This window comes from Lathyrus oleraceus, chromosome 4 (assembly GCF_024323335.1).
Source record: "Lathyrus oleraceus cultivar Zhongwan6 chromosome 4, CAAS_Psat_ZW6_1.0, whole genome shotgun sequence".
Taxonomy (NCBI): Eukaryota; Viridiplantae; Streptophyta; class Magnoliopsida; order Fabales; family Fabaceae; genus Lathyrus; species Lathyrus oleraceus.
Genome location: NC_066582.1, coordinates 450,735,081 through 450,760,059, shown reverse-complemented (window position 1 = coordinate 450,760,059; position 24,979 = coordinate 450,735,081). Strand labels below are relative to the sequence as shown.

The 24,979-nt window shown below is 36.7% G+C and overlaps 3 protein-coding genes across 3 annotated transcripts; 1 reads left to right on the top strand and 2 right to left on the bottom strand.

Moving 5' to 3' along the window:
* Positions 1-1,166: 1,166 nt before the first annotated feature.
* Positions 1,167-4,791, top strand: LOC127076049 (protein SUPPRESSOR OF PHYA-105 1). Its single transcript, XM_051017600.1, has 7 exons — positions 1,167-1,350; positions 1,483-2,389; positions 2,504-2,661; positions 2,751-3,723; positions 3,793-4,110; positions 4,198-4,257; positions 4,340-4,791. Exons 2-7 carry the CDS (start codon positions 1,517-1,519, stop codon positions 4,532-4,534), a joined length of 2,577 nt encoding a protein of 858 aa, XP_050873557.1. The 5' UTR covers positions 1,167-1,350; positions 1,483-1,516; the 3' UTR covers positions 4,535-4,791.
* Positions 4,792-5,070: 279 nt separating this feature from the next.
* LOC127076050 (uncharacterized) lies at positions 5,071-7,642 on the bottom strand. Its single transcript, XM_051017601.1, has 3 exons — positions 7,494-7,642; positions 5,380-7,306; positions 5,071-5,225 (listed from the first exon to the last, which is right to left on the bottom strand). Exons 2-3 carry the CDS (start codon positions 7,277-7,279, stop codon positions 5,071-5,073), a joined length of 2,055 nt encoding a protein of 684 aa, XP_050873558.1. The 5' UTR covers positions 7,280-7,306; positions 7,494-7,642.
* An 11,949-nt stretch (positions 7,643-19,591) lies between these two features.
* On the bottom strand, positions 19,592-24,041 carry LOC127076048 (formin-like protein 1). The gene is made up of 4 exons (XM_051017598.1): positions 21,891-24,041; positions 21,325-21,524; positions 20,850-21,094; positions 19,592-20,769 (listed from the first exon to the last, which is right to left on the bottom strand). The coding sequence occupies exons 1-4, from the start codon at positions 23,825-23,827 to the stop codon at positions 19,936-19,938; spliced, it is 3,216 nt and encodes a 1,071-aa protein (XP_050873555.1). The 5' UTR covers positions 23,828-24,041; the 3' UTR covers positions 19,592-19,935.
* Positions 24,042-24,979: the final 938 nt, after the last annotated feature.

Here is a 24,979-nt window from a genome sequence, read left to right as displayed (position 1 = left end):
ACATATATTGACTCTCCAATTTATTCTTAACCTTCGACGTCATTAGGTCTATGATATGTTATATCACATCATCTGAAACACATAGGCAAATCAATCACTCGACCTTCTCCTTCATCTCTGCTCAATCAGTATCCTCCACGTCAGTCGATTTCTTCTCACACAACGCTTTCTATATACTTTGTTGAACCAACAAATCTTTAACACTCCTTTACCATGATCCAAAATTATCCATCTTATCGAACCTTGTCACCTCGAATTTCACACTAGAGTTAATCGTCATATAGCAATTGTTAGAACAAACAACCAATATAAAAAATAAAGAGAAACAAAAATAAAAGATAAAAACAATTGATCTTTGCTAATAAAAATTCAACCAATAATATTTACCTTTACGACTATAAAACAACTATAATTTCTATTTATTTCTATAATTAGTTAGGGTTACATATAATACACACAACAACCAATTAAGTATAAGTTACATTTAAGTTTTCAAGTTTTCACATATTATGGCTCATTCTCAACTGTTTTCAAATTATAAACTAAGTAATGTGAAGTTGTTCCCTTGAATTGTTTGTCTTTATATTTTTGAGATGACATGAATAAATAAAGGAAAGGTTGCATAGAGAATTATGTTATTATGTGGATATAAGATGAGCCACGAAACATAACTCACTTAAATATCATTGCCAATAGCAAACTAGGTCCTACCAAACCATTGTAATTTGCAATATATAACCTATAAACCTCTCCTTTTTTTTACCCCACTAATTCTACGATACTTCCTCGGTCCTGGTCTCAGAGTGATGCTGCTGATTATTTCACACGTATTAAGAAAGAAGAAATATTTTGTAAAATAGACTAAATAATTAATTTTTGTGACAAATAAAACATGCTTTAAAAACAACTGAAAAATTGTTAAAAACATTAAACACTAAACCATGCTTAATTTTTGTGCATGTCTATGTATGAAACAAAGAAAAAGTGTCTCATAAATAGCATCTATCTATAGTATAATAGTTTCTTTAAACATGTGTATCAGACTGCATCATATGAAACACTGATATCGTGGCTGCACTTTTTGCCTCAGACGTGGACATCCTCATTTGCACTGATTCTAATAAATCAAAAACACAAAATATATTAAATTCTGTCCATAATAATTCTAAAAAATATCTTCTTAGCACAAACACATCTTTTGCTTTTTCCTCAATTCTTAGTATTTATCAGTTTCATTATACATCACTAGCCATTGTTGTGAAACAAGATATCTTCCTCTCCATATTCATATCTTGTTTGAGGTACCATTGCTTCTCTCTCTCTCTCTATGAAGGGTTACTTTGTTCATTGGTATTTTCCTTTTCAACTTCCTTTTCTGTTTAATTCATCGTTGTCTGTTTGTCTTCTATTTATGTATAATTCGTAAGTACGATGATGTTTTTTTTTTTGTAACTAAACTTGTTGATCTAACTTTGATTGAAGGAGTTGCATGAGTTTTTCATCATATTCATAAGATATGACTGCAAATAATGGTAGAGGAAGTGATGAACATAAGAGAAAAAGCAATGTGGTTATTGGTAATGAGAATAATGGTTTGACTAGAAATTTTGCTTCTTTAGTTGGATCTGGACATCCTAGTACTAGTTTTTGTTCCACCACAGATCCTAAACACATTGTTGAAAAATTGCATGTTAGGAAGTATCATAATAGCTTTAGTAGAGAAGTTGCATTGAAAAAAGTTGAAGAACAGATACCTCTCAGGTTAAGCAAAAGACAAAAGGGAAGTGATTCTAGGATAAACTTAAATCATGAACCATGTAAAATGAAAAGTGCTTCATCTACATCTAGTTATCCTCAAAAGGGAAAGGGAGTTCTTCAGAAAATGTCTGGCGCAGAATGTTTTAACGACGGAATCGTGTTGAGAGTGTGGATGAAGTCTGAAAGTTGTAGAATGAAGAAACCAGAAAGGTTGTATATATTTAAACAGATCTTGGAGTTGGTTGATTTTGCACACTCTCAAGGGTTTGTCTTGCAGGAGATAAAACCATCTTGTTTTACGTTATCGCCTTCGAATAAGATTAAATACATTGGTTCGTATAGCGAACAAGTTTTTGATGACAGAAAATCGTGTTTCACCGTGTTTAAGTCGTGTCTTAAGGCCATCGTGACTTGTAAAGAGACAGAATCTCTTAAGCAGCAGCAGCATCATTTCAAAGAAAAGATGTGTCTAGATGGTTCCAGTTATCAACATGCTTTTGCAGAAGAAAAGCAGTTTGTTTCTGAAACCATACAGTTAGAAGAGAAGTGGTACACTAGTCCAGAATCGGTCGATGATGGAACTTGCACTTTTTCTTCAAATGTTTATAGCCTCGGAGTTCTTCTCTTTGAGGTCAGAAAATATTACATTTTTGTTACTTTGATTAAGCTTTGTCTTGTATAAAATAACCATAAAACTGTTATATTCATAATCTATTTGTAACATTTTAGTGAATGGTTCTCACAGTTGCTGTGCAATATTGAGTCATTGGAAGCACATTCATCTGTGATGTTTGATATGCGTCATCGAATCTTACCGCCGAAGTTTCTATCACAAAATGCAAAGGAAGCTGGTTTTTGTCTATGGCTTCTGCACCCTGAACCTTCTTCTCGTCCTAATACAAGGTATAGTATCGTATTATGCTTCTGTTCGTATGATTGATGCGGTTTTTCTGTCTCAATTGAATATGTAATTCTGTTTTTATTTATGACAGGATGATTTTAGAATCTGAGTTTATACGCGAATTAGAGGAATCGAGTTCCGGAGATAATGTTATAGTAACGGAAGGCGATGTAGCTGACACTGAGGAGTTACTGAATTTTCTAATTTCGGTTGAAGAAGAAAAGAAAAAACATGAAACCAAATTGACAGAAGAGTTAAATTTTTTGAATGAAGATATTAAGGAGGTAGAAAGAAATCATACATATGAGACTGATTCAGTATTTCCTTTGGCACAATTGAGCTATCGAAACTTTCAAAATTCTTCCACAGATATCGGTCGATCTATTCCAAGGTCATTCCCCGACGAAGCAAGGTTTATGAGTACTATAAGTCAGCTAGAGAATAGTTACTTTTCCATGAGATTCCAAGGCCTGCTCAAGGAGGCTGCAACTGTTAAAACCAGCGATAAAACCGTGATGGAAAGTAGATGGCGATTGCCTCATTTAGAGAATGTTAGTAGTAATGATCCGAAGAGAATTCAAGGCTCTATCGGTTGTTTAGGACCTTTCTTTGATGGTTTATGCAAATTCGCTCGTTACAGTAAGTTTGAAGAGCGCGGAACATTGAGAAATAGTGATCTTCTTAGTTCTGCCAATGTGATATGTGCCTTGAGTTTTGACCGCGACGAGGACTACATAGCGGCCGGTGGGATTTCGAAGAAGATAAAGATATTTGACCTCAATGCTACTTCGAGCGATTCTATAGACATTCAGTACCCCGTTGTCGAGATGTCAAATAAATCAAAGCTTAGTTGCGTGTGCTGGAACAGTTATATAAAAAACCATCTCGCTTCTACGGATTATGATGGTGTGGTTCAGATGTGGGATGCAGGCACCGGTCAGCCACTGTCTCAATACATGGAGCACCAGAAGAGAACTTGGTCTGTTCACTTTTCGGTGTCCGATCCAAAAATGTTTGCTAGTGGAAGCGACGATTGTTCTGTTAAACTGTGGAATATCAGCGAGGTATGGTTCTTCTTATGCATTTTGATTACAAACTATAATAACTGTCTCGTAACGATGTTGCTTTTGCAGAGAAATTCTATAGGAACCATATTGAGTCCTGCAAATGTATGTTGTGTTCAGTTCTCTGAATACTCATCGAATCTATTGTTTTTCGGATCGGCTGATTACAAGGTCTACGGTTATGATCTTCGTCACACTAAAATCCCTTGGTGTACATTATCTGGTCATGGAAAAGCTGTTAGCTATGTAAAATTTATCGATGCACAAACAGTTGTGTCTGCTTCCACTGATAACACTTTGAAGCTATGGGACCTGAAGAAAACTAGCTCAGCTGAATTAGCATCTGATTCTTGTGACTTAACCTTTAGAGGTCATAGTAATGAAAAGGTTGGTTTCGTTATGAATGTTACCTCGTGTTTTTGTTTTCTTTTGTCGATTCTAATTGTTCGTTGTTCGTTCGTCCTATTTCTCTAGAATTTCGTTGGTTTATCGGTTTTGGATGGATACATTGCATGTGGTTCAGAATCTAATGAGGTATACATTTTAAATGATTGTAATCGTGATTTTACGTTATTGTATATTAGTTCGTCTGAATCTCTAGTTTTCTACCTTTCAGGTATACTGTTATCACAAATCTCTGCCAGTGCCGATTGCATCTCACAAATTCGAGTCAATCGATCCTATTTCCGGCCATTCAAATAGTTGTGACAACACCGGACAATTCGTTTCTAGCGTCTGCTGGAGAAAGAAGTCTAACATGCTAGTCGCAGCCAACTCAGTTGGAATCGTGAAACTACTGCAGATGGTGTGACCGATACATTTTATTCGGACTCAATGATCAATGCGGAATAAAGCTTAAACGGGGAGGGTATAGAATTGATTTAGTTCACAGAGGCATGCAACAGTGTCTCTTTAATTTTTCATAGATAGGTAAAATCTTATCATCTACAACATGATCTGAAAAGTACTTTTTCCTAAATAAGCTGAACATGATGATATGTATGAAGCATGTACATATATTGGATTTTGAATTGAATATCATGTGAATCTGCAGCTTGGCATTCCTCTCATTCAAATTTGTTGATTTACAGCAATAGCTCCTTCTTGCTTCTATAAATCCTTGCTCGTAAGACTGCAGTCTGTTGAGGAAGTGAGGCAAAAATTACGCGCGAAAACTAACAATTTGTCGATATAATAATGTTCTAAGATTTCAATTATACACCATCATATAAAGTTATGCGCAAAAACTAACTTTTTTTCTGTTCCTATCGATATTCACAAAAACTACTTATGTCAAGAATTCCTTCATTTAAACTACTGAAGTTAATCGTGTGAGTTCCTTGTTATCTAAGCTAACTCAGAGTCCGAGACGTGACCGGAAGATGATCTTCTTATTATCCTCGGACTTGATGTTTGACGTTTATCTGAATTCACCCGTATGCTTATGCTTCGCAATCGCGGGGACATTTGTGGAGGTTTATCTAGTCTCCCTTTTGGTGCACCTGCATTGACAAGCACATGAAAATGTCAAATTCGCTAAATTTCCATTGTTGAACTTCTATCACTTTCGGACATTAGCTTAAACAAATATGCATATTGCTTTAACAAAGAATTTCACGGATACTAACCGGAGTCGAAGAAAAGTTAGAAGCTAACCTGGTTGTTTGCCTCTCGAATCTAGTGACTTCCTTGTCAGTACAAGCCTCCTGTTGCTTATAATCTCAGGTCCAGCGGAAGGTTTCTTTTCTATTACGGATGAAAACGGTTCATCTCCCGACGTAACGGTTTCATCACCGCAGATTGAAGCATCACTTCCAGATTCGGAGTTATCCTTAGAGCCTGTACTCATTTTTTCTTGCTCGAGAACTCGATACGCAAACATTTGAAAAGGAATATTAGATATTGGCGATGATCCAGAACTTCCCCAAAAAGGAAACTTCCTCAAAAGTGCTGACTCTATATCACAGTAATCCACAGGTGGCACTGGTGGATCTGTCTCTTTATTGTAACCAGGGTTTAATGCGAGAAATCTTTTTACATAACGAAGAACTCGGCATATGGATGAGAAATTCGGACGTTGATTCGGATCGGTATGCCAACATTTCTTCGTCAAGTTGGTAATGTATTTCGGCGAATTGAGTGGAAAAAGAGGCCTCTCTCCAGCCCTTATGTTTCTGCTCATTTTCTCCCCTTGAAGATGACTATCTTCGAAAGGAACTTTCCCAGTTAGAAGCTCAAAGCAAACCATTCCGAAACTATACACATCAGATTTCTCCGTGTACTTAGAAACCAACGCAACTCCCGATTGTTCTTGCTCTTCAAGTACCTCAGGAGAATACCAAATGAACGAGAGAGTTCCATTTTGATTCGCATTCCCTTTCTGGCTCATATCCTTAACAGAAGGTAAGCCAAAACCCGATACCTTGGAATGCAAGTAACCTTCTGGCGAAGCACTTCTAGGCTTAACAAGAATGTTTGAAGGGTTTAATTCTCCATGATACACTTTCTTTGAATGAAGATACTCCATTCCTCTTGCAATCTGAATCATAAGATCAACCGCGGTATGAAGCACGAACGGTATTCGTTTCCTCGGACCGTGAATCTCTTTAATATGAGTACAAAGAGTTTTGCTCATCAGTTCCATTAACAGAAAGCATTCTTTCTTCTCCTCATCAGTAAAACCACAAAGACAATCCATTATATTCGGATGCGAAAGCGATAAAAGTTCTTTGATCTCGCTTTCCAAAGCATCGATGTCGCCCGAAAAATGTCTCAAAACAAAATTTTCACCTAACCATTGAATCTCCTTATATTGACTTCCATTCCCCATTCTTCTCCTCACCTGATAGTCCTTAGAACCAACCAATATCGAGCTCGGCAGAAGCTTAGCTTCCAACGAATCCGATACCTCTAAATTCCTAAAAAGCAAATCTATTAATTTCCTCTCATACTTTGTCGCACCCGACACTTTCTTTTCATGGACTTTGTTGAAAAGAAACCATCTATCTTCCTTCCAAACCGTATCGTAACGGTTACACAAATCCTGAGTAATGAGGTAATGCTTACCAAATTTCCACTTGAAAAGCTTCATGTCTCGAAACTCTTTCCTATATTTATTCGAATTTATAAGCCTCTTCCTTTGCATCTCATCTAGATCCAAACCCGACGTTTCAGCAGCCGATTCAATCGCTTCGATCACAATAGGCATGCAACATAACAAATTGTGTATGTAAAACTCAACACAATCTGTATTATGACACAATGTAATGGCTTTAGCCCAAAAGTCCTTTATTTCCAAACAATGCTTAATGTAAACTTCTCCTTCTTTGAAAATCTTATGGATCTCTCGTAAGGGCTGTTCTAGAACCTTCCATTTTCCATTCTTCTCTTCAAATTTCAGATTCTGTATGATCTCATCTGCTATAGATTCATATGCAAAGGTGAAAACATCTAGAAGAACACAACATTGTCTCTGATTGATTTGAATGTTCTCTCTGAATACCATCACGGCCTTTAAACTTCCAAGGGCCTCACCAATTTGTCTAAATTGTTCCATAAATCCGGTTTTGATCTAAAACAAAACCTGTAAAATAAAAAAGGCGGTGAATATTCTTTGACATTCACATAAAAAAACCAATGTAATTCTCTATGTTGCACCGACACGACCAGACACGACCAAACACACAGACACATGGATATGTGTTAGTGTCGTGTTCGTGTTGGTATCGGTGTTTTATTGATATAATTCATCAATGAGTTTAGATGCTAACCAAATTAAAAATGTGGTAAAGAAGGAGATTGATGGATCAAGCTCCTTCTATTGTGAAACTGATGCAGTTTAAAGTACTTTCAATGTGACTTAAAATTAATGGAAATTTCCTTAATTCAGGTACATTCAAACAACAATAAAGTTTAGAAAAAAAAAAGTGAAAAAATGAGTTCTTGGTTATCTATGTAAGATGTGATGCTACAAATTTTACAAGAGAAGGAAAAAAAAATGAAAAAAAGGGCTTTTGGTAAAATGTTGAACTTTGTAAGATTAGGAAGACTAAGAACAGATTTTGCGGGTTGTGTTTTGAGTTATGATTCAAGATTAGAATTTATTTTGAGTTTTGAGGAAAACCACTCAAATATTCCTAGTTTTATGGCTTTTTATAGTTTGTTTTTTATGACCAGTTCTTTTCTATGTACTACTCATGAGTTAATGCGTGTTTCATCACAACCAATCCTCAAATATTCCTCATCTAGTACTTCTTGCCATATAGAGACATCAAAAGACGACAATGAAAGGGCATATAAATATATTTGATGATGTAAGAAAGTTATATTTGATTATAGCTGTTGGAACTTAGAAGAGGTTTTTTTTTAGAAAATAAATAGGCAAAATTATTCTAGGTCTCTTAATTTATTTTATTGTAACAAATTCGTCTTTTAATTTTTTTTTTTTTTATAAGTGAGTCATTTAAGTTATTTAATGTATATATTATTGTCATTTTTTAAGAATTCCGTCTTAAAAATGCATATTTGATATTAACGTTTGTGAGGTAGTTGTAACGTTGATGACATGAAATTGTTTTTTATTTATCTTTAAGTAATTAAACAATATCACATTGTTCTCAACTGCATAAAGGAAGGAGAAATGTGAAATCCCTAAATCTCAAACTGAGAAATGGAAGGAGTGACGAAGGCCATAAATCCTTAAACAAGGACGGACGCAAAAGGAACGAGAGGTACTCAGGCACGAAGGAGGAGAGCTATGCAAGTAGGAACGAACAAGGGAGAAGAGGGATATGAAGGAGAGGAACGCAAAAGCGAATCATTGAACAATTGAGCTATGTGTCATTTTCTCTAATTTTGTGGTTCTCATTTCAGGAATTGTAGGCGAGTGTTCAATTTGTCAGTATTGGTAGGGTAGCGTAGCATAATACAATGTTGCTTGATTGATGTATAGGGTTTTATCTATGGTCCCTTGTATCTATACTAATTTCTACGGTGTACATCTCTCTTCCCTAAATAGATGTTTTTATATTGACTTTCATCACGAGGGACAGTTTGATGATATGGGTGTTAGAATAAGATTTGGTTCTGCATCTATACCTTGAGTTTTTATGATAACAATAATATATTTGTGTGAGAATAATTTTGGTACCCTAATGGTTTGTTATTGTGTAGCTTTAACAACCAGTTCTGATTTTGATCAAATGATGTGCAACATCATCAGTTTCTGAACTTTGTGTTTCAAATCCGCTTATGCACCTACCATTAGAAGTTCTGAAAGACATCAATATTGTTGTTGCAATGGTCTTTCCGCTTTTGTGTTATTTCACCCATCAGAAGCTTCTGAGGAGACTTTGTGTTGCTGCTGCAATGTTCTCTCAGTTCTTGCTTATGGACGTGACTCGATCACCAAACTTCTGAAGAATGACAAACTTCTGAAGTTGTGTTATTTAGATGAAGATTCTGAAGATCTCAAGACAAACAATTGAAGTTATCAAGGTTCTGACTGAGGATTCTGAATACTCTGAAGATTCTGAAGATACTGAAGACCTCAAGCCAGACTACTGACACTGTCAAGATTCTGACTCAAGGTTCTGAAGTTTTTTAATCCAACTCTCTACTTCGTCACTTTATGCTTCAATCATCTTTCATCAGAAGCCTATGAATGTGAATATAAGATCAAAATGGGAACGTGATCAAATAGTACATGGTACAAATCGAACAACCTTTCCACTACCTGATTTCGCGGGCAAGGACGGTATTATACATCACACATGTCACTAAATTTGTGGGCGAAAAGACAGTACATGGTATCATTCATTTCTCATCCAACAGTGGACATCCGCTCAAAGGAGCTTTCCCCATTTCCCCCTCCAACGGTCACATGCTTCACTATATAAGCATGCATTGGAGACTTAAAGAAAACACTGATTTTGCACAAGTATTTTGACAAGCTATTTTTCTTTGTGAAAAGCTATCATTCTTTGTATTCAGTTTTCTTTAAGTGTTTGTTATTCATTTGTGTAAAATTTTCTTGTGTAGAAGCATCTTGTAACACACTAAATATTCTTCAAACTATTTGTTTAAGTCCTTAAGGAGGTTATCCTTGAGAAGACAAAGAAAGTTGTTCTTTGTGAAGTCCTTAAGGAAACTAAAGTTTAGTTGGATCCTTGAGAAGACAAAGAAGGTCGTTCTTTGTGTTTATTGTAATCTGTTGATTATAGTGGATTAAGTCCTTGTGTATAAGACAAGATCACCTTGGCGGATGGACTGGATTAACTTTGAGTTTAAGCGAACCAGGATAAAAATCATTGTGTTTTTATCTCTTTGTTATTAACTTGTTAGTGGTGTTTTTGTTTTGCAAAAAACTTTTGCTTTTAAAACCTAATTCAAACCCCCTTTTCTTGTGTTTTCACACCTTCAATGGGTACATATGTAGGAGGAGAATTGACAAATTGGAAGTGTGATGATGATAGATGGAGTTATTTTGAAGTTTTGGGTGTTGTTAAATAAATGGGGTACCCCAGGGTGCTTGAAATATGGTACCGTTTTGCTGGTACGTTAAAGGAGCTAGTAAATGACTTTGGTACAATAGAACTGCTAAATTGGTTCAAAACTAATGGAAAAGTAGACCAATACATAGTACATCATACTTCCCAACCTGATGTAATAGAAATAGTTGATGTCCAACCTGTCCAAACTGATGTTCAACCCATTGAACAAAAACCTGAGGGCCTGCCTGATATACTTGAGACCCTGCCTGAGATACCTGAACAAAATGTCAAAACTGTTGAGAGTGACCATAGTGAACAAAGTGATGATAGTGCATTAGGGTGTAGGTTTAATGACTCCAATGACAAGGTATTAAATGATGGAATTGATGAGGTGTTGGTAGGACTAGAAAGGTTAGTTGTTGGCCAAAATGATCAACATGTGGATGAATTATAAGTGGATGATTCACCTCAAGTTAAAAAAAAGGAAGTGTGGGATACCAAAGAAAAAGAAGACCAAAGGAAGCTCCAACAGAAAAAAGGAAGACCCAAAAAACAAAGGGTGGATGAAGATAGGGGTTTGTCAGATTCAAATTATATATCTGAAGAGTTAAATACTGATGAGGATATGAGTAATGATTATTCAGATGATGGTACTAAGTTAAAATACTCATCATTTGTAACTCCTAAGAAGTTTGCTAACTATAAATGGGAATTGGATACCATGTACTCAATAAGGGAGGAGTTCAAAGATGCGATTGCAAATTATGTTGTTAGTAATGGTCGAGATTTACGCTTCATAAAGAATGATAAAAAAAAAGGGTTAGAGTGGGATGCAAGGAAGGGTGTGAATGTGTTGCCTTATGTTCTAAATTGCCAAATAAGGATACATGGCAATTGAGAAAACCGAATGACACTCACACGTGCAATAAGAAGTTTAATGTTAGGATGTTTAACATTAAGTGACTTGGGAAGAAATTGTACTCAATTGTTAGAGTTAATCCAAATGTGAAACTTACTACGATATGCGAGAAAATACATGAGAAATACAATACTAGTATGAGCAGGATGAAGGTGAAAATAGAGAAAAACAAGAAAGGGGGGGGGTGAATTGTTTTCACAGACAATAAAAACTTTTGGAGTTTCTACACACACAATTTAAAGACAAACAACACAGAAGTTATCCTGATTCACTTGAAATTCAAAGCTACTCTAGTCCACCCTACCAAGATGATTTCGCCTTCAAAAGGACTTAATCCATTAATCTTGAAAGATTATAACAACGTCTAAGAGTATCAAGAAATCTTAGCCCTCTAAAGTCTACAGACTACACAAGTCACTTGAGGGAATATTACAACAAATATTATAGAAATGCAAGAAGGTGTTTAATGCTTCTGGGTAAGCAAAATGAACACAATAAGAATAATTGAATCTCTCACTAATGAGCAAAAACTCGTGTGAAAAGTGAAGCAAGAATTAGTGAGTATTTGAATTTTGATGAGCATAAATCTTGTTGAACAATTTTCGTGTCTTGGTATGATGATGGTTGGACCTTTTTATAGTGCTTGAAGATGATATTGTTGGATGAGGCATTGATGTTGATATCTTGCCAATGATGGGACTTAATTGTCATTAAGTTTGTTGTCCTTTCCATAGCAGTTTAGGAGACTACTTAATTTTCTCCATATATAGATTTATACCATTTTGGAATGCTTCGTTGTTAAGTCTTGATCTGATCTGATAGAAGAGAATCAGAGTTCGAAGAGTTCAGATACTCAGATCTTGCATTCTTTAGATGATTGTCTGATTAGAAGCTCTTGAAAAATCTTTAACTTTACGTTCCTCAGATGTGGTGAGCTCTAGAGACTTCAGATGAGAGATCTTCCAGATTCAGAATGTTAGAGCCTTGTGTCATCAGAGCGATGGTTTTTGCTTTTCGTTCAACTGTTTTGGACTTGCTTAACGCTTAGACTTTGTTTCTTCATATGCACTAATCATCAGAGCCATGCACACTTATAGAATTTTATCAGGGTACCAAAATGTTTCATCCTTTGTTATCATCAAAACTTAAGGATAAATTGCAGAACTGAAATCTTGTTCTAATAATCTCCCCCTTTTTTATGATGACAAAATTGTAGATTGTTGATGAAACAATTATACTTTAAAATAATAAAAGGAGGATAGATACAGAGTCAGATGTATTGTGACTCCACCTGAGATAGGCAATCTCCCCCTAAATCTGATATTTGAGGGTTTAGAGGTTCTTACCAGATCTTCTTATGTTGCTTAACTTGTTTCTCGGATGTTTTACCCAGATCCTTCCTGCAAGAACTTTAGACAACATAATATTTTGGAATGTGAGCGGCGCATTATAAGGCTTAGATATTAATTTCATCAGAAGGCTGTTAAATTATTTCTACCCCTTTTTGTCAGACTCAAAAAGACTTAACCAAAAAAATAATTAGCAAAAAACTTCATTGGATTATGTAAGCAGGTACAGAGGCAAGAAAAACAAGAACAATTAGAGGAACACAAGAGAAAAACATAGCAGAAATCCTAAGGTGCCTAAGGGTTTGGAGGAGGTGGAATCCTCTGGAGCAGCCGAGTCAGGAGACTCTGAATACTTGAGTTGACAAAGTCCCGTTGATCCAATCTGGCTCTCACGATCTGTTGTTCTTTCTGGAGTTCCTCCCGAGTCTTCAACACTAGTGGAGCGAGATCAGAGGCAGATGACTCACCCTGAGTCAGAGCCACGTCCTTTGCCTTGGCGGGTTCTTCCACAACAATGCGTGTTGCTTCTTCAGCGTCAGCCTTGGCTTTGGCTTCAGCTTCAGCGACAGCAGCCTCAGCAGGGCCTTGTCTTCTGCTTCTTGCCTTGCTTTCTCTTCATCTTCCAGTCTTACCTTTTCTTCAACTTCCTGGCGAGTTTTCTCTTCAACTTCTCTAGTCATACGGGCCTCAAGCCTCTCTTTAGCTTCTTTGATGTAGCCGTTTCTGACTTATTCAGAGAGGCCTTTCAACTTGAATACCTCAGATGTCATCTATCTGATAACTCAATTCCAGTGATTCCTAACTTCAGAGGAATTGTCACTTAGTTTTGAGTTTTCAGACAGTGATTTAAGCTTCTCCGCTAAAGACTCAGAAAATAAAGCAACTGCCTCTTCCAGGGTGGGGAAGGTTGGTTCAGGGTCAGAGGCAGGATAGATAGTTTCTGGTGGGGTGGGGTTGGTTTCAGTGGGAGAGTCAGAGGTTTGTGTAACATGGGTTCTAGAGGGAGGTTCGTGGGAAGTTCAGAAGATGAGACTGTTTGAGGTTCAGATTGTGGTGCTGTGGATGTTTAGATTGGGAAGGGATTGAGGTTTCTGGCTCAGATGGGTTTTGATTAGAGAGAATGTTGGCTTAGAGTTGAGCTAGTGTTAGGGGTGGAGGATCAATTGGTTATTGCTGGTCAGAGTCAGAAGATATGTCATAGTAAGATGGAGAGGAGGGAGTTGAAGAGGGAGGTGAGATTGGTGCATTAAAGAGTAAGGCCTCAGATACGGGGAGTGTTATGGTGGTGAGATTGAAGGGTTGAAGGGGAGGTGAGGGTGGCTTAGAGTTATGAGGTTCAAATGGATTTGAAGTGGATGTTGTGGGTTCAGAGTTTGTTTAGGTAGATGATGGTTGAGGTAGAGAGGAACCGACTTACTTGAAGTGGAGGAGACCAGAGGCACAATCAGTCTGGTTTCTGGTGGTTCTCTCAGCTTTAAAGTCTTCTTCTTCGACTTCCTTTCAGAAGGCTATCACATCCTCTTCATGAAGTTGGGTGGATGTTCAGGTAGCTAATCCACTGAGAACTCTGATATGTCGACTCCTTGAGCTGCCAGATCCTGGAGGTAGTAGGCAATGACCTCAGGAGGATCTATCTTGGAGAATAGATAGAGACCAATTGGAATCTTTCTCTAGTCCTTCAGAGCTTCCCAAGATGTATCCAAAGTTGGTCTCGCAAAGACCATTTTAATAACCCCCATGCTTTTTAGATTCCTGGCATTCAGAGGTTTGCCGACGTCTACGATCACGTCTTCCATCAGATTATGGGATATCAGATGATCCACTAAGCCGCTTTCAATCAGAACATCAGAAATAAGTCTGCCCAGAGGATCTGCCATCCGAGCTTTGTTTGAAGATGGTGGGAACAATTTCCTGAGACATGTATCTTGCCCTAGGGTTTATGTTGTAGATTCTTCTTCCCCCAATTTTCTCCATGTTTAGAAGCTTTGCAATTTATTTTTCAGTGATGACCATCTTCACACCCAGAACATATGAGACGATATAGTGGTCGTCGCAGTTGACGAATCTCCAGAAATCCTTGACCAGAAAATTATAAATGGGACCATAAAGGCTCTCAAAGTAAGTTTTCCAGCCTTGTTTCTTCAATTCTTTAGTGAGGTCGACTCCATTTAGCTTCATATTATCAAAATCCACTAGAGACTCACAAAGGACTTCCAGTTTATCAAACGGTGTTGCTAGGTTGATGTGAGGTGGACGATCAAGAACATGAGGTTCCTTGTAGGCAATGATAGATGTTGTAGCAGTTTCAGTAGAGGTTTGTTGAGGAGCGTTAGTAGGTTGTTCAGTAGCTTTCATCTATTGTGAGTAATTGTACACTTGTTGTTGTTGGGAGTCCATTTGAAGAATATGAATGTTTGAATGTTGAAGAAGATGAAGAACGATGAAGAACCTTGGAGAGAGTTTAGGTAACAAGGGTTTTGTGTGGGTTTGTGAGTGAAAAAGTGTGAGTGGGAGTTGTGACAAATATATACACAAAAGTTAGCATGCAAAATGACATCATTATTTGAGAATAGTAAACAACATAAATTAATTTGCACTGAAATTAAAGTTAACACGTAAAGGGTAAATTAATTTCAGCTAATGATGGATGTCTAATCCCAAAAATATGCACACTTCTCGAGGATATCTCAATAGTCTGACTCTTGAGTTCTGTGCTTGACAGTTGTCTAGAAGATCCAATGTCAGACACAAGAGAGGCCACATATTGATATATCTGATCTCAAGAAAAACAAGAGATTTGATCTTGAGGATTTCTGATACAGATTACTTCTAACTGGTAGAGGTATCAGAATCAGACCCAGATGCCAGATAGATTTTAAGTTAGAGCCCATTTTGACACTTCAGAGAAAGAGCGCAGGTTTTATACTAACTATGGGCAATCTTCCATGTTTAAATGTTTCAGAATGAGTGAGAATCTATCTTCAACTAGGGGTTTTGTGAAGATATCAGCCCATTGGTGGTCTGTATCAATGAGTTTTAAAGTTATTACCCCTTTCTGAAAATAGTCTCTGATAAAATGATGTTTAATTTCTATGTGCTTTGCTCTGGAGTGCAGAATAGGATTCTTACTTAAGCATATGACAACAGTATTGTCACAAAAAATAGGAATGTTACTCTCATATATCTGAAGGTCCTCTAGTTGGTTCTTCATCCAGAGCATCTGAGTAGTGCATAATGAAGCGGAAATATATTTTGCTTATGCATTCGAGGGTGCTATGGTTGATTGTCTTTTGCTAACCCAAGAAATGAGGTTTCCTCCCAGAAATTGACAGTTTCCAGATGGACTTTTTCGTTCTAATCTATCTCCAGCGTAATCTACATCACAATATCCAGAAAGCCTATACTCTGATATTTTTCCATACATCATGCCAAAGTTAGGTGTTCCTTTCAGATACCTTAAGCTTCTCTTAACAGTTGTTAAGTGAGATTCCCTTGGATCTGACTGGAATCTGACACAGAGACAAACACTGAATAGAATATATGGGCGAGTAACAGTCAGATAGAGAAGAGAACCTATCATACCACGATAGAGTTTTTGACAAACCTTTTGACTTACCTCTTCTTTCTCCAGAATGCATGTGGGGTGCATAGGAGTCTTTGTTGGTTTGCTATTTGACATTTCAAACTTCTTCAAAATGTCTTTTATGTATTTTCTTTTATAAATATACGTTACATCTGATGTTTGATTGATTTGTATTCCTAGAAAGAACTTTAGTTCTTGCATCAGACTCATTTCAAATTCAGCATGCATTAGCTCAAAAAATTCTTGACAGACAGAGGGATTAGCAGAACAAAAAATTATGTCATCCACGTATATTTGATAGATCATGAGGTCATTTCTGATGCTTTTACAAAAGAGTGTAGAATCAACCTTGCCTCTGATAAAATCATTTTCTAGAAGAAAAGCGCTTAGTCTTTCATACCAAGCTCTAGGAGCTTATTTTAGACCATACAGAGATTTTTTTCAGTTTAAAAACATGTTCTGGACATTTTGAGTTTTCAAAACCGGGAGGCTGATGAACATACACTTCTTCATAAATATATCCATTCAAAAATGCACTCTTGACATCCATCTGATATAGTTTGATGGAATAATTTACAACGAACGATACAAGTAAGCGAATAGATTCTAACCTGACGACTGGAGCAAAGGTTTCTTTGTAGTCAATACCTTCTTGTTGACTATAACCTTGTGCTACCAGTCGTGCCTTATTTCTGACCACTTCATCCTTTTTATTTAGTTTGTTTTTGTACACCCATTTGGTTCCAGTTACATGGGTTCCCTTGGGCTTTGGTACAAGATCCTAGACATCGTTCTTTGCAAATTGATCAAGTCCTTCTTTCATTTTCAAAATTAATTCTTTGTCTTGAAGTGCCTCTTCACAAGATGTTGGCTCGATCAGAAATACTAGTCTTAGAAGCATTTCTTCAGATCCCTTGAATGCTGATCTTGTTCTGACAGATTTGTCTTTGTTTCTCAGAATCAATTCTTCAGATACATTTTTTCTGGTCTCAACCTTTTCTGATTTAAAGTTACTTCAGGAGCTTATGAAGTTCTCTTTTCTGCTTCTTCAGATTCTTTTGTCTTTTCCTCAGAGCTTGCAAATGTTATTTCTAAATCTGCAAAATTTTCACTTAGCTTTGACTTTTCATGGTCAAGCTTGTCGTCAAATCTGGCATGTATTGATTCTTCCACAATTAATGTTTCTGTATTATATACTCTGTAGCCTTTAGAGCGTTCTGAGTATCCCAACATAATATATTTTGTGTCTGGCCTCTGAGTTGACTATTTCAACCCAGAATCTTATTTTAATCATATATGGCATGTTTTGTGTTGTCTATATGGCCTCTGGGTTGCCATGTCAATTGAAATATCATATGTCGTTGTTCTTCTTGTTCTCCATTCCAGTCTTTGTTGTTCTTCGTCTTCCTCGTCGTTCCAGCTGCATATATCATCGTTCTTCATCAATCTTCGTCGTTCCATCTGCATATATCATCGTTCTTCATCAATCTTCGTCGTTCCATCTGCATACATCATCGTTCTTCATCAATCCTCGTCGTTCCAACTACAAGCTTCGTCGTTCTTCATCAATCTTCGTCGTTCCAGCTACAAGCTTCATCGTTCTTCATCAATCTTCGTCGTTCCAGCTACAAGCTTCAGGTGAAAAAGAAATTAGACTTTGAAAATGGATGGAAGTAAAACCTCATCAATTGACAACTCAATTGGATTGAATTTACCAAAATGTGGATGTAATGAACCAATGAATATGTGGGTCTCTCCAATAGGTGATTTTGGAAATATCGAAATTTAGGCGTAAGCAAGTCGCTATTTTTTCTCGATTTTCTCTAAGTTTAACTCATTCTTATTTTGTACCTAATTATAGAGTGTGATAAGCTGTGAATTATTCATCTGAGACGATGAACTTGGTCAAGTTCAAAGAACTCAAAAGATGTCCATAAATTACAATAACTGCGAAGTGATAATAGCTTATTTTAAGGAATTTGGGAAGGACATTGACAAGGAACTTGAGAAGGAATTTGGTGTAGAAGTCGGTTCAAAGAAGCATGAAAAGAGAAAAGAGAAGTTTGAAGTAGAGAAGAACAAAAATTATTGTATGATGATTACACTTATGTTGTCTTTGATTTTGTTCTCCATAATTGTCAAGTTCATGTAATATTAGTATATCAGATGATATTGCGATGTTTGAATTCGGTCCATTGTAATGTTCATGTAATATTAATTTATTTAATAAAAAATTGATTTTGGTTCATTTAGTTAATATTAAACAAAAGAAAATATACTACGGATTGAAGTTAGATTTTATGTTGAAATAGTCAATTTAAGGGTCATATACAGAAAATTTTGACATTATAAAAGAGAAATTAAAAAATTATTTTTACAAAAAATAATTAAAAACTCGCTATACTAACGTATATTTAATTCTAAAAGTATTTTTTATATATAAAATGCTTATAATTTGTACACTATACTAGTGAACATATGAGCGTTAAAAACATTTATTTATCCTACTTGTTTGATTTCAAAGCTTCCATATTCCACCGTCATCTTTCAAGTTTGACCAATTATGTAGTACTAGTACATGTTTCATGCACATAAGTATTTTAACATGCTAACATGTGTCTTAATGCTACAAGTTAAGAGTTAAATATAAAAGTTTTATTTTTTATTAAAATTTAATAATTGATTCATATGTGATTAGTGAATACTAGTAGTATATTTTACATTAATGATTGAAAAAAATATGTATTTTAATTAACGATTAAACAAGAGTAGGAGTGCATGAACCTGTTTTCAACAATGAAGACCAATGTTTGATTTGAATTTTATCATCTACTTCCTGCTTTGTTGTTCTTCACGTGTTAATGTCATTGATGATGTCATTATTTAGTCTCAACCACTACACCACCACTCTTCCACCACGTGCATTCAATTGTACATACATGCCATGGAACATGCCTTGTGAACAATTTATTACACAAAATACAAATCCTTCCATTTTTATAAACAAATTTAGTACTATTATTACTTCATTTTCGCCTTTTTCAAATAAAACACACATACTAATAATAGGAAGCATCTCTAACAAAGATGTTACTACTATATCTTTGAATTTCACACACTAAACAATTATTTCATAACTTATATGATATCTATATTATAAATTTATGAGTTGCTTAAATTATATATATTCCTCTAAGTAGAAAAAAAGTAGTCTATTGTCTGTCTATTATGAATAGACGTGAGGACAAAATGTCACCACTAAATTTTATCATTAATGTTCTGGTTTTTAGTCACCTTCTAATCTAAATTTTTTGTGGTAAATAAAAATGTAGGGTTGATACTTTGTACAAATAGTACATATTTGTCCTCTCGGCTATAATTATTTTGCTGTTGACATTTTTTAGACAAAAAAACCATCTACATATCTGACAAGTTAGAATTCACCTTAACCGACTAAACCTTTTTCTGGTTTATAGCAACTTTTTTGAAATGTGAAACTGGCTCTGTCAGAACCAAGTGGTATCTCTTCAATTGAATACTTTTGTTTTTTATAATAACATCCAATTGCTTTCTACACTACATTATCATACATTACATTATTCATAAAAACCCACATCCTTCAACATATTCTACTCTCTCTATATATAATCTATTATATATAATAACCCAAATCTTTTACAACGATTTTTACAATTTAACAAAAAAATAAAATATTCATGAGACCCCATCAAAATCACCTGATTCCAGGTTGTTTTTCTAACACAAGATGCAGCCAAGATATGTCACAGTGACACTAATCAGATTTACATACAGCTAAGTGCATCTTTGAAATCACTGTGACATGTTATCATTCCGACAAATTCGCCGTCGCTACGGCGATGGATTGTCATCATCTGAGGAGCTGTAATGTTTCCTTCCATGTAAACCAGGAAGTGGTTGTGGAAGCATAGGGTTCACTGGGACAGGAAATCTATGAGCTGAACTAATCATGGTCCTTTCATTTATATTACCAACTTCTTTGCATACTCTATCAAGAACTGTTAAGAAATCTCTTACTACCATGAAGATTCTAAATGGATGAGCTTCTTCTTTCGATAAGTTTCCATGAAAATACTCTGTGATCTCTTTCACTAGTGATAATGCAACACTTTCCTGTGCTTGAATTCTCACAATCTCTTCCTCAGCCATTCTCATGAACTTGTTCATTGATTCTGTGAATTTACGAACATTTTCGTCGGATCCTGCTGTTTGATTCAATTTCACGATCTCGGTAATGTGTTTGATTCCTTTTGAAAGTTTAGAGACTTCGCTCGTGAGAACTTCTGAGTCCATTGCCGCGGCCTTCTTAACATTCGCTAGATCGGAACTTAGACTAGATACTACTTGAAGACCAAGCCTCCTACACTTGGCGTCGTCGCTTAATGTTGTGCTTGGAGTTTGATTAGTAATACTAGTACTAGCAGTAGTTGTAGTAGTATCCGAATGACGAGCTCCTTCGGTTCTAATGATTTCTTGTACAACAAAGTGCAGAAGAGTTGTTTTTCCGTCTGCGCCTTTGACATCAACCAGCTTTAGAAGTGTATCGAGCTTGAACGCATGCGCATCACCTCGGTTTGTTCCAACATTCATGCGGTTTCCGGTTTTTAGCACAGCTTCTAGTAGCTTCAAGAACATTCTACTGTTCCGCAGCTCTTCACATGCAACCTGCAAATGTGTCGATCAGTAAATGCAAAGAACTACAAATTATGGAACATCGTAATCGGATTCTATTACGCTTTGAATACCTCTAGAGTTTGAAACGATTTCCGAAGATACTCCACTTCAGACTCGAAATTGGCTATGTAAAGCATAGCTTCGACCCTTTTAAATGCGAAAGGTACATCAAGCACTGCCTTCAAAAACTTCTCAGCAGGACCAAGTTTGTTTGGAGTGTCGTCTTTATATTCCTTCAATTTGCGTTCTTCTTCCTTGCTCGGTGCCATTTTTAACAAGCTTTCGAGTAGGTCGGTATTAAGTGTATCAGTAACACCTGTTAAAAAGACAAATTGCTTTTAATATAGCTACCAATTGCATAACCATTAACTAAATGATGTGTAAGTAGGTAATAAATCTAATCCAAAGGATTATGGAGAAACAAAAGCAAACAAGAATTTACATAGGTGATGGCTTAACCGCAGCACTTAAACAAGAAATTGTTCAACAACAGATCTAATCAATAATTACTTACAACAAAACTTAAAAGGAAAATAAAATTCATACCTTCTAACAGTGCTTCACACACTTCCTCTACCGTAACGTTAACCGCTCGAAGTAAGATAGAAATATTTTGAGACTTTTTAGGATCCAACACCCTATCCTCATGATTTTGAGGTGCAAGAACTGAACGTGGAGTAGCATCCTTTGGTTTTGGATTTGGCGTGTTCACCACAAACAATGTTTCAATCATTTCTTCATTCAACCTGCACCAAATTCAATTCAATCCAAATCACATTTCATTTTAAAAACACGTATTGCAATATAGAACTAAACATCAGAATCATCAAGTGCTTGTAAGTTATAACCGACAAGGTCACCAAACACGACTCTGATCCTAACACGAAGGCATCAGTAATAATTTGTGAAAATGAAATAATTGAATATAATTACATGGATCAGTGTTGGATTGGACACAGGTCACGCCTTTGATTAGAATTGTGTTGATTTTATTACTAACATTCCTAAAATAGTAAAATAACAGTTATCTATGATAATCTATAAGAAGCAAGAATCAACAACAGAACAAAATGAAAATGGCATAGTGATGAGAATTGATTTGAAACACTTACTTAAAAGAGCTGGACCTCAAATGATCCCAAACCATTTCACGATCAGAACTAGCCCTCACTTTATCCCAATGCAAAGGCTTCAACTTCGGTTTCAAAACCTCTTCTGCATTCTCCTCAAAACTAGGTGGCAATTCGACGGGAGAAACCAATGTATTTGAAGGGGTTTGCAACACAAAAGGCCTTGAAGGAGGTTTCAGTTCCGGCGGCCTACAAACCACCGGTTGACCGACAGGGGTTGTTGGAGAAGGTACTTCCCATTGCTTCCTTTGTCGCATTGACATTGTCGGTGGTGGTGGTGGAGGTGGTGGAGGTGGGGCTGAAACTTTAACAGAAGGTACAATTGGTGTTGAAAGAACTGGTATTTCCCATTGTTTTCTTTGAGATGCAGCACCATGTTGAATCAAAACACTTGGTGATTCAACAATTGGTGTTAAGAGGTCCGGAATCTCCCAATGCTTCCTAGAAGGTGGAGGCGGCGGCGGTGGTGGTCGAGTGTTCATGGTGTTCATCTCTCTCTCTGGTGATGAAAGAAGTGTCGGTGAAAGTGGCAATGATGAGAGAGGAGAATGTCTAAACCGATCTGAAACATCTGAAATTGTTGGAGACTGATCCAACCCATGATTGTTATGATGATGCATCATTGCAACTTTCTCCGGCGACGGTAGAGTAAACGCCGAAGACGAAGATTTACCACTAGAAGCATTTGATAACCTTGGTGAAGAAGCATCTCCGTTACAAGATTCAGTCTTTACGAGATTAACAACAGTCCCATTAGAGTTTTTCGTCGGTGAAAGGTTAAGAGGTGATAAAGACGGTGATTGACATTCTCCGGCAAAGATTTTTTCCGGCGTTGAAGACATTGAAGAAGCAGACCTCGCGTTTCGGTTCGAAGAAGCTTGTGATGAAGACACCGAGCTTCTTCCACCGTCACTACAGTGAATTGTCTGTGTCGGTGGCTGTGAAAGTACATTTTCCGGCGACTTCGATTGTGATCTTCTTGGACTTAAACTAACCGGCGGCGAGAGACTAATAGAGTGAGAACGATCAGGTGAAGCAGAAGAAGATGAATACGAAGAAGAAGTGGTAGATTCATTGCTACTTCGACCCACCAAATTCTCAGCTGAAATCCCGGCGAAGATTCTCCGAGAACCTGATCCATTTCCATTCAAAGAGCCTCTCGGCGAGTAAAACTCCTCTTCCTCATCTTCACCTTCCCCCACCGGAGCAGCACCTCCATCGTAAACCCTCGAGCCTTGTCGTGCAAGCGGCGGTAAAGGCTGAAGCTCCGGCGAGTCCATTTTCCGAGTATTCCGACGAGAATCAGGTAGATCATCACCACGAGAGTTAACAATGGTACCAAGATAAAGAAACTCGGAGCTAGTAGAAGAAACGTTTCTCGATTTCGCCACAACAGCAGCACCGTCGCGAGGGAATAGACGTATACTACTATCGGATCTGAGTGTTTTATCATCTCCGGAGAATCTCTTCCGGCGTCTGCGGCAGTATATAAAAGCGGAGACGACGACAACAGCGAGAGCGGCGAAAACGGAGGCAATGGCGACGACGAGGAGTTTGGAAGAAGATGAGTTGGGTTTAGGGGGTTGAGGAAAGATAAGAGAGGAGATATTTGCAGGGAAAGTAGCGTAAGTAGAAGGTGAAGTTGGTGGTGGTGGTGAAGGGTATGTTGGGAAAAAGGGTGTAGAAGAAGAAGAAGAAGCATTAGGGGTATTTGTGGAAAATGGATATTTAGTATTTGGCGGTGGTGGTGGCGGTGGCGATGGAGAAGGTGAAGGGTTTGGTGGTTGAGAAGGTGAGAGTGAGTTTTGTGGATTAAAAGGTTGATGAAGGAATCTTCTAGGTTGATAAGAATAAGATGGTGTAAAAGAGGTTAAGAAGATGAACAAGATGCATAATAAGAAGAAATAGAAACTCCACATTATGTTTTTTTTTCTCTTCCTTTTTGGGAATGTTGAGAGAGAGAGAATAGAGAGAGAAGAGAAATGAAAGAGAAGAGAAGTGGAAAGAAGAGAGTGTGAAAAGGTTGAGAAGAGGAGAAAGAAAAACAGGAGATGGTAAAATTTGGGTAATGGTGGATCCAGCTAAGATTCTGCTTGTCCTTGTGTCTTTTTTTCTTGCTATTCATTTATGATCTATCTAGCTTCTTTCATTTCATATGCTACTTAAGTATTAGCTTTGATTAATTATTGTTCACTGATTGTATCAATAAAATTATTCTCCACTTATTCATACTCAGAATATTTTAATGGTGTATGGTAGGAGTATATTTAGTGCTTTGCTAACACATTATTCTAGGAGTGTGGAAGATCTTTTTTTTCCTACATACTTGTTAACTTCATATAATCATAATCATATTTAACATGTTGAAGATATTAAAATAATAAAGAATTTAAATTTGTTAATGTTTAAATAAAAAATATTAACTGTTCAGAAAGAGTTATAATATGAGATTTCTCTATTATGATTGAGTGTATTTTTCAGTTTGACGTAGTTCTCTTTTATAATGATTCATTTAGTCTTATATGAGATAAGGGTTATCAATGCAGTTAATCTTCATCAATAGTCATAATAACTTATTTTCAATTATTATTGTGTTAACGAGATATGTTTAGATATGTTGAAGTCATGTGATAAATGTCCATAAATATTTGTCATGGATATCTTTACTTTGAGACGGTCTATATCGCGCCTAAACTTGGAAATGGGTCATGGTCGACTTGGTCATGACCTGGTATGACGATTGTGGTTAACCGTTAATTCTCGGTATATACGGTCCCTAGAACATGAGGCATAGAGGGGAGAAGTTCTTAAGAGCAAAGTCATCTGGACTAATATGACCATGTTACTCCCTCGGGCTCTAATTTTAACCATTACGTTTTTTGGAATGTACGCAGTCATCCAAGCATAAGGCATGGAGGGGCAAAGTGCTTAAGAACGAAGTCATATGGGTTAATCAAACTATGTTGCTTAATTAAACCGTAGGTTCAGTCATTGCGGTTTCATAGGGCGTTACATGTATGCAAACAAGGAGAGCACCAAGGAGTTTGTAACAAAGACACTTAGTTAGGGCA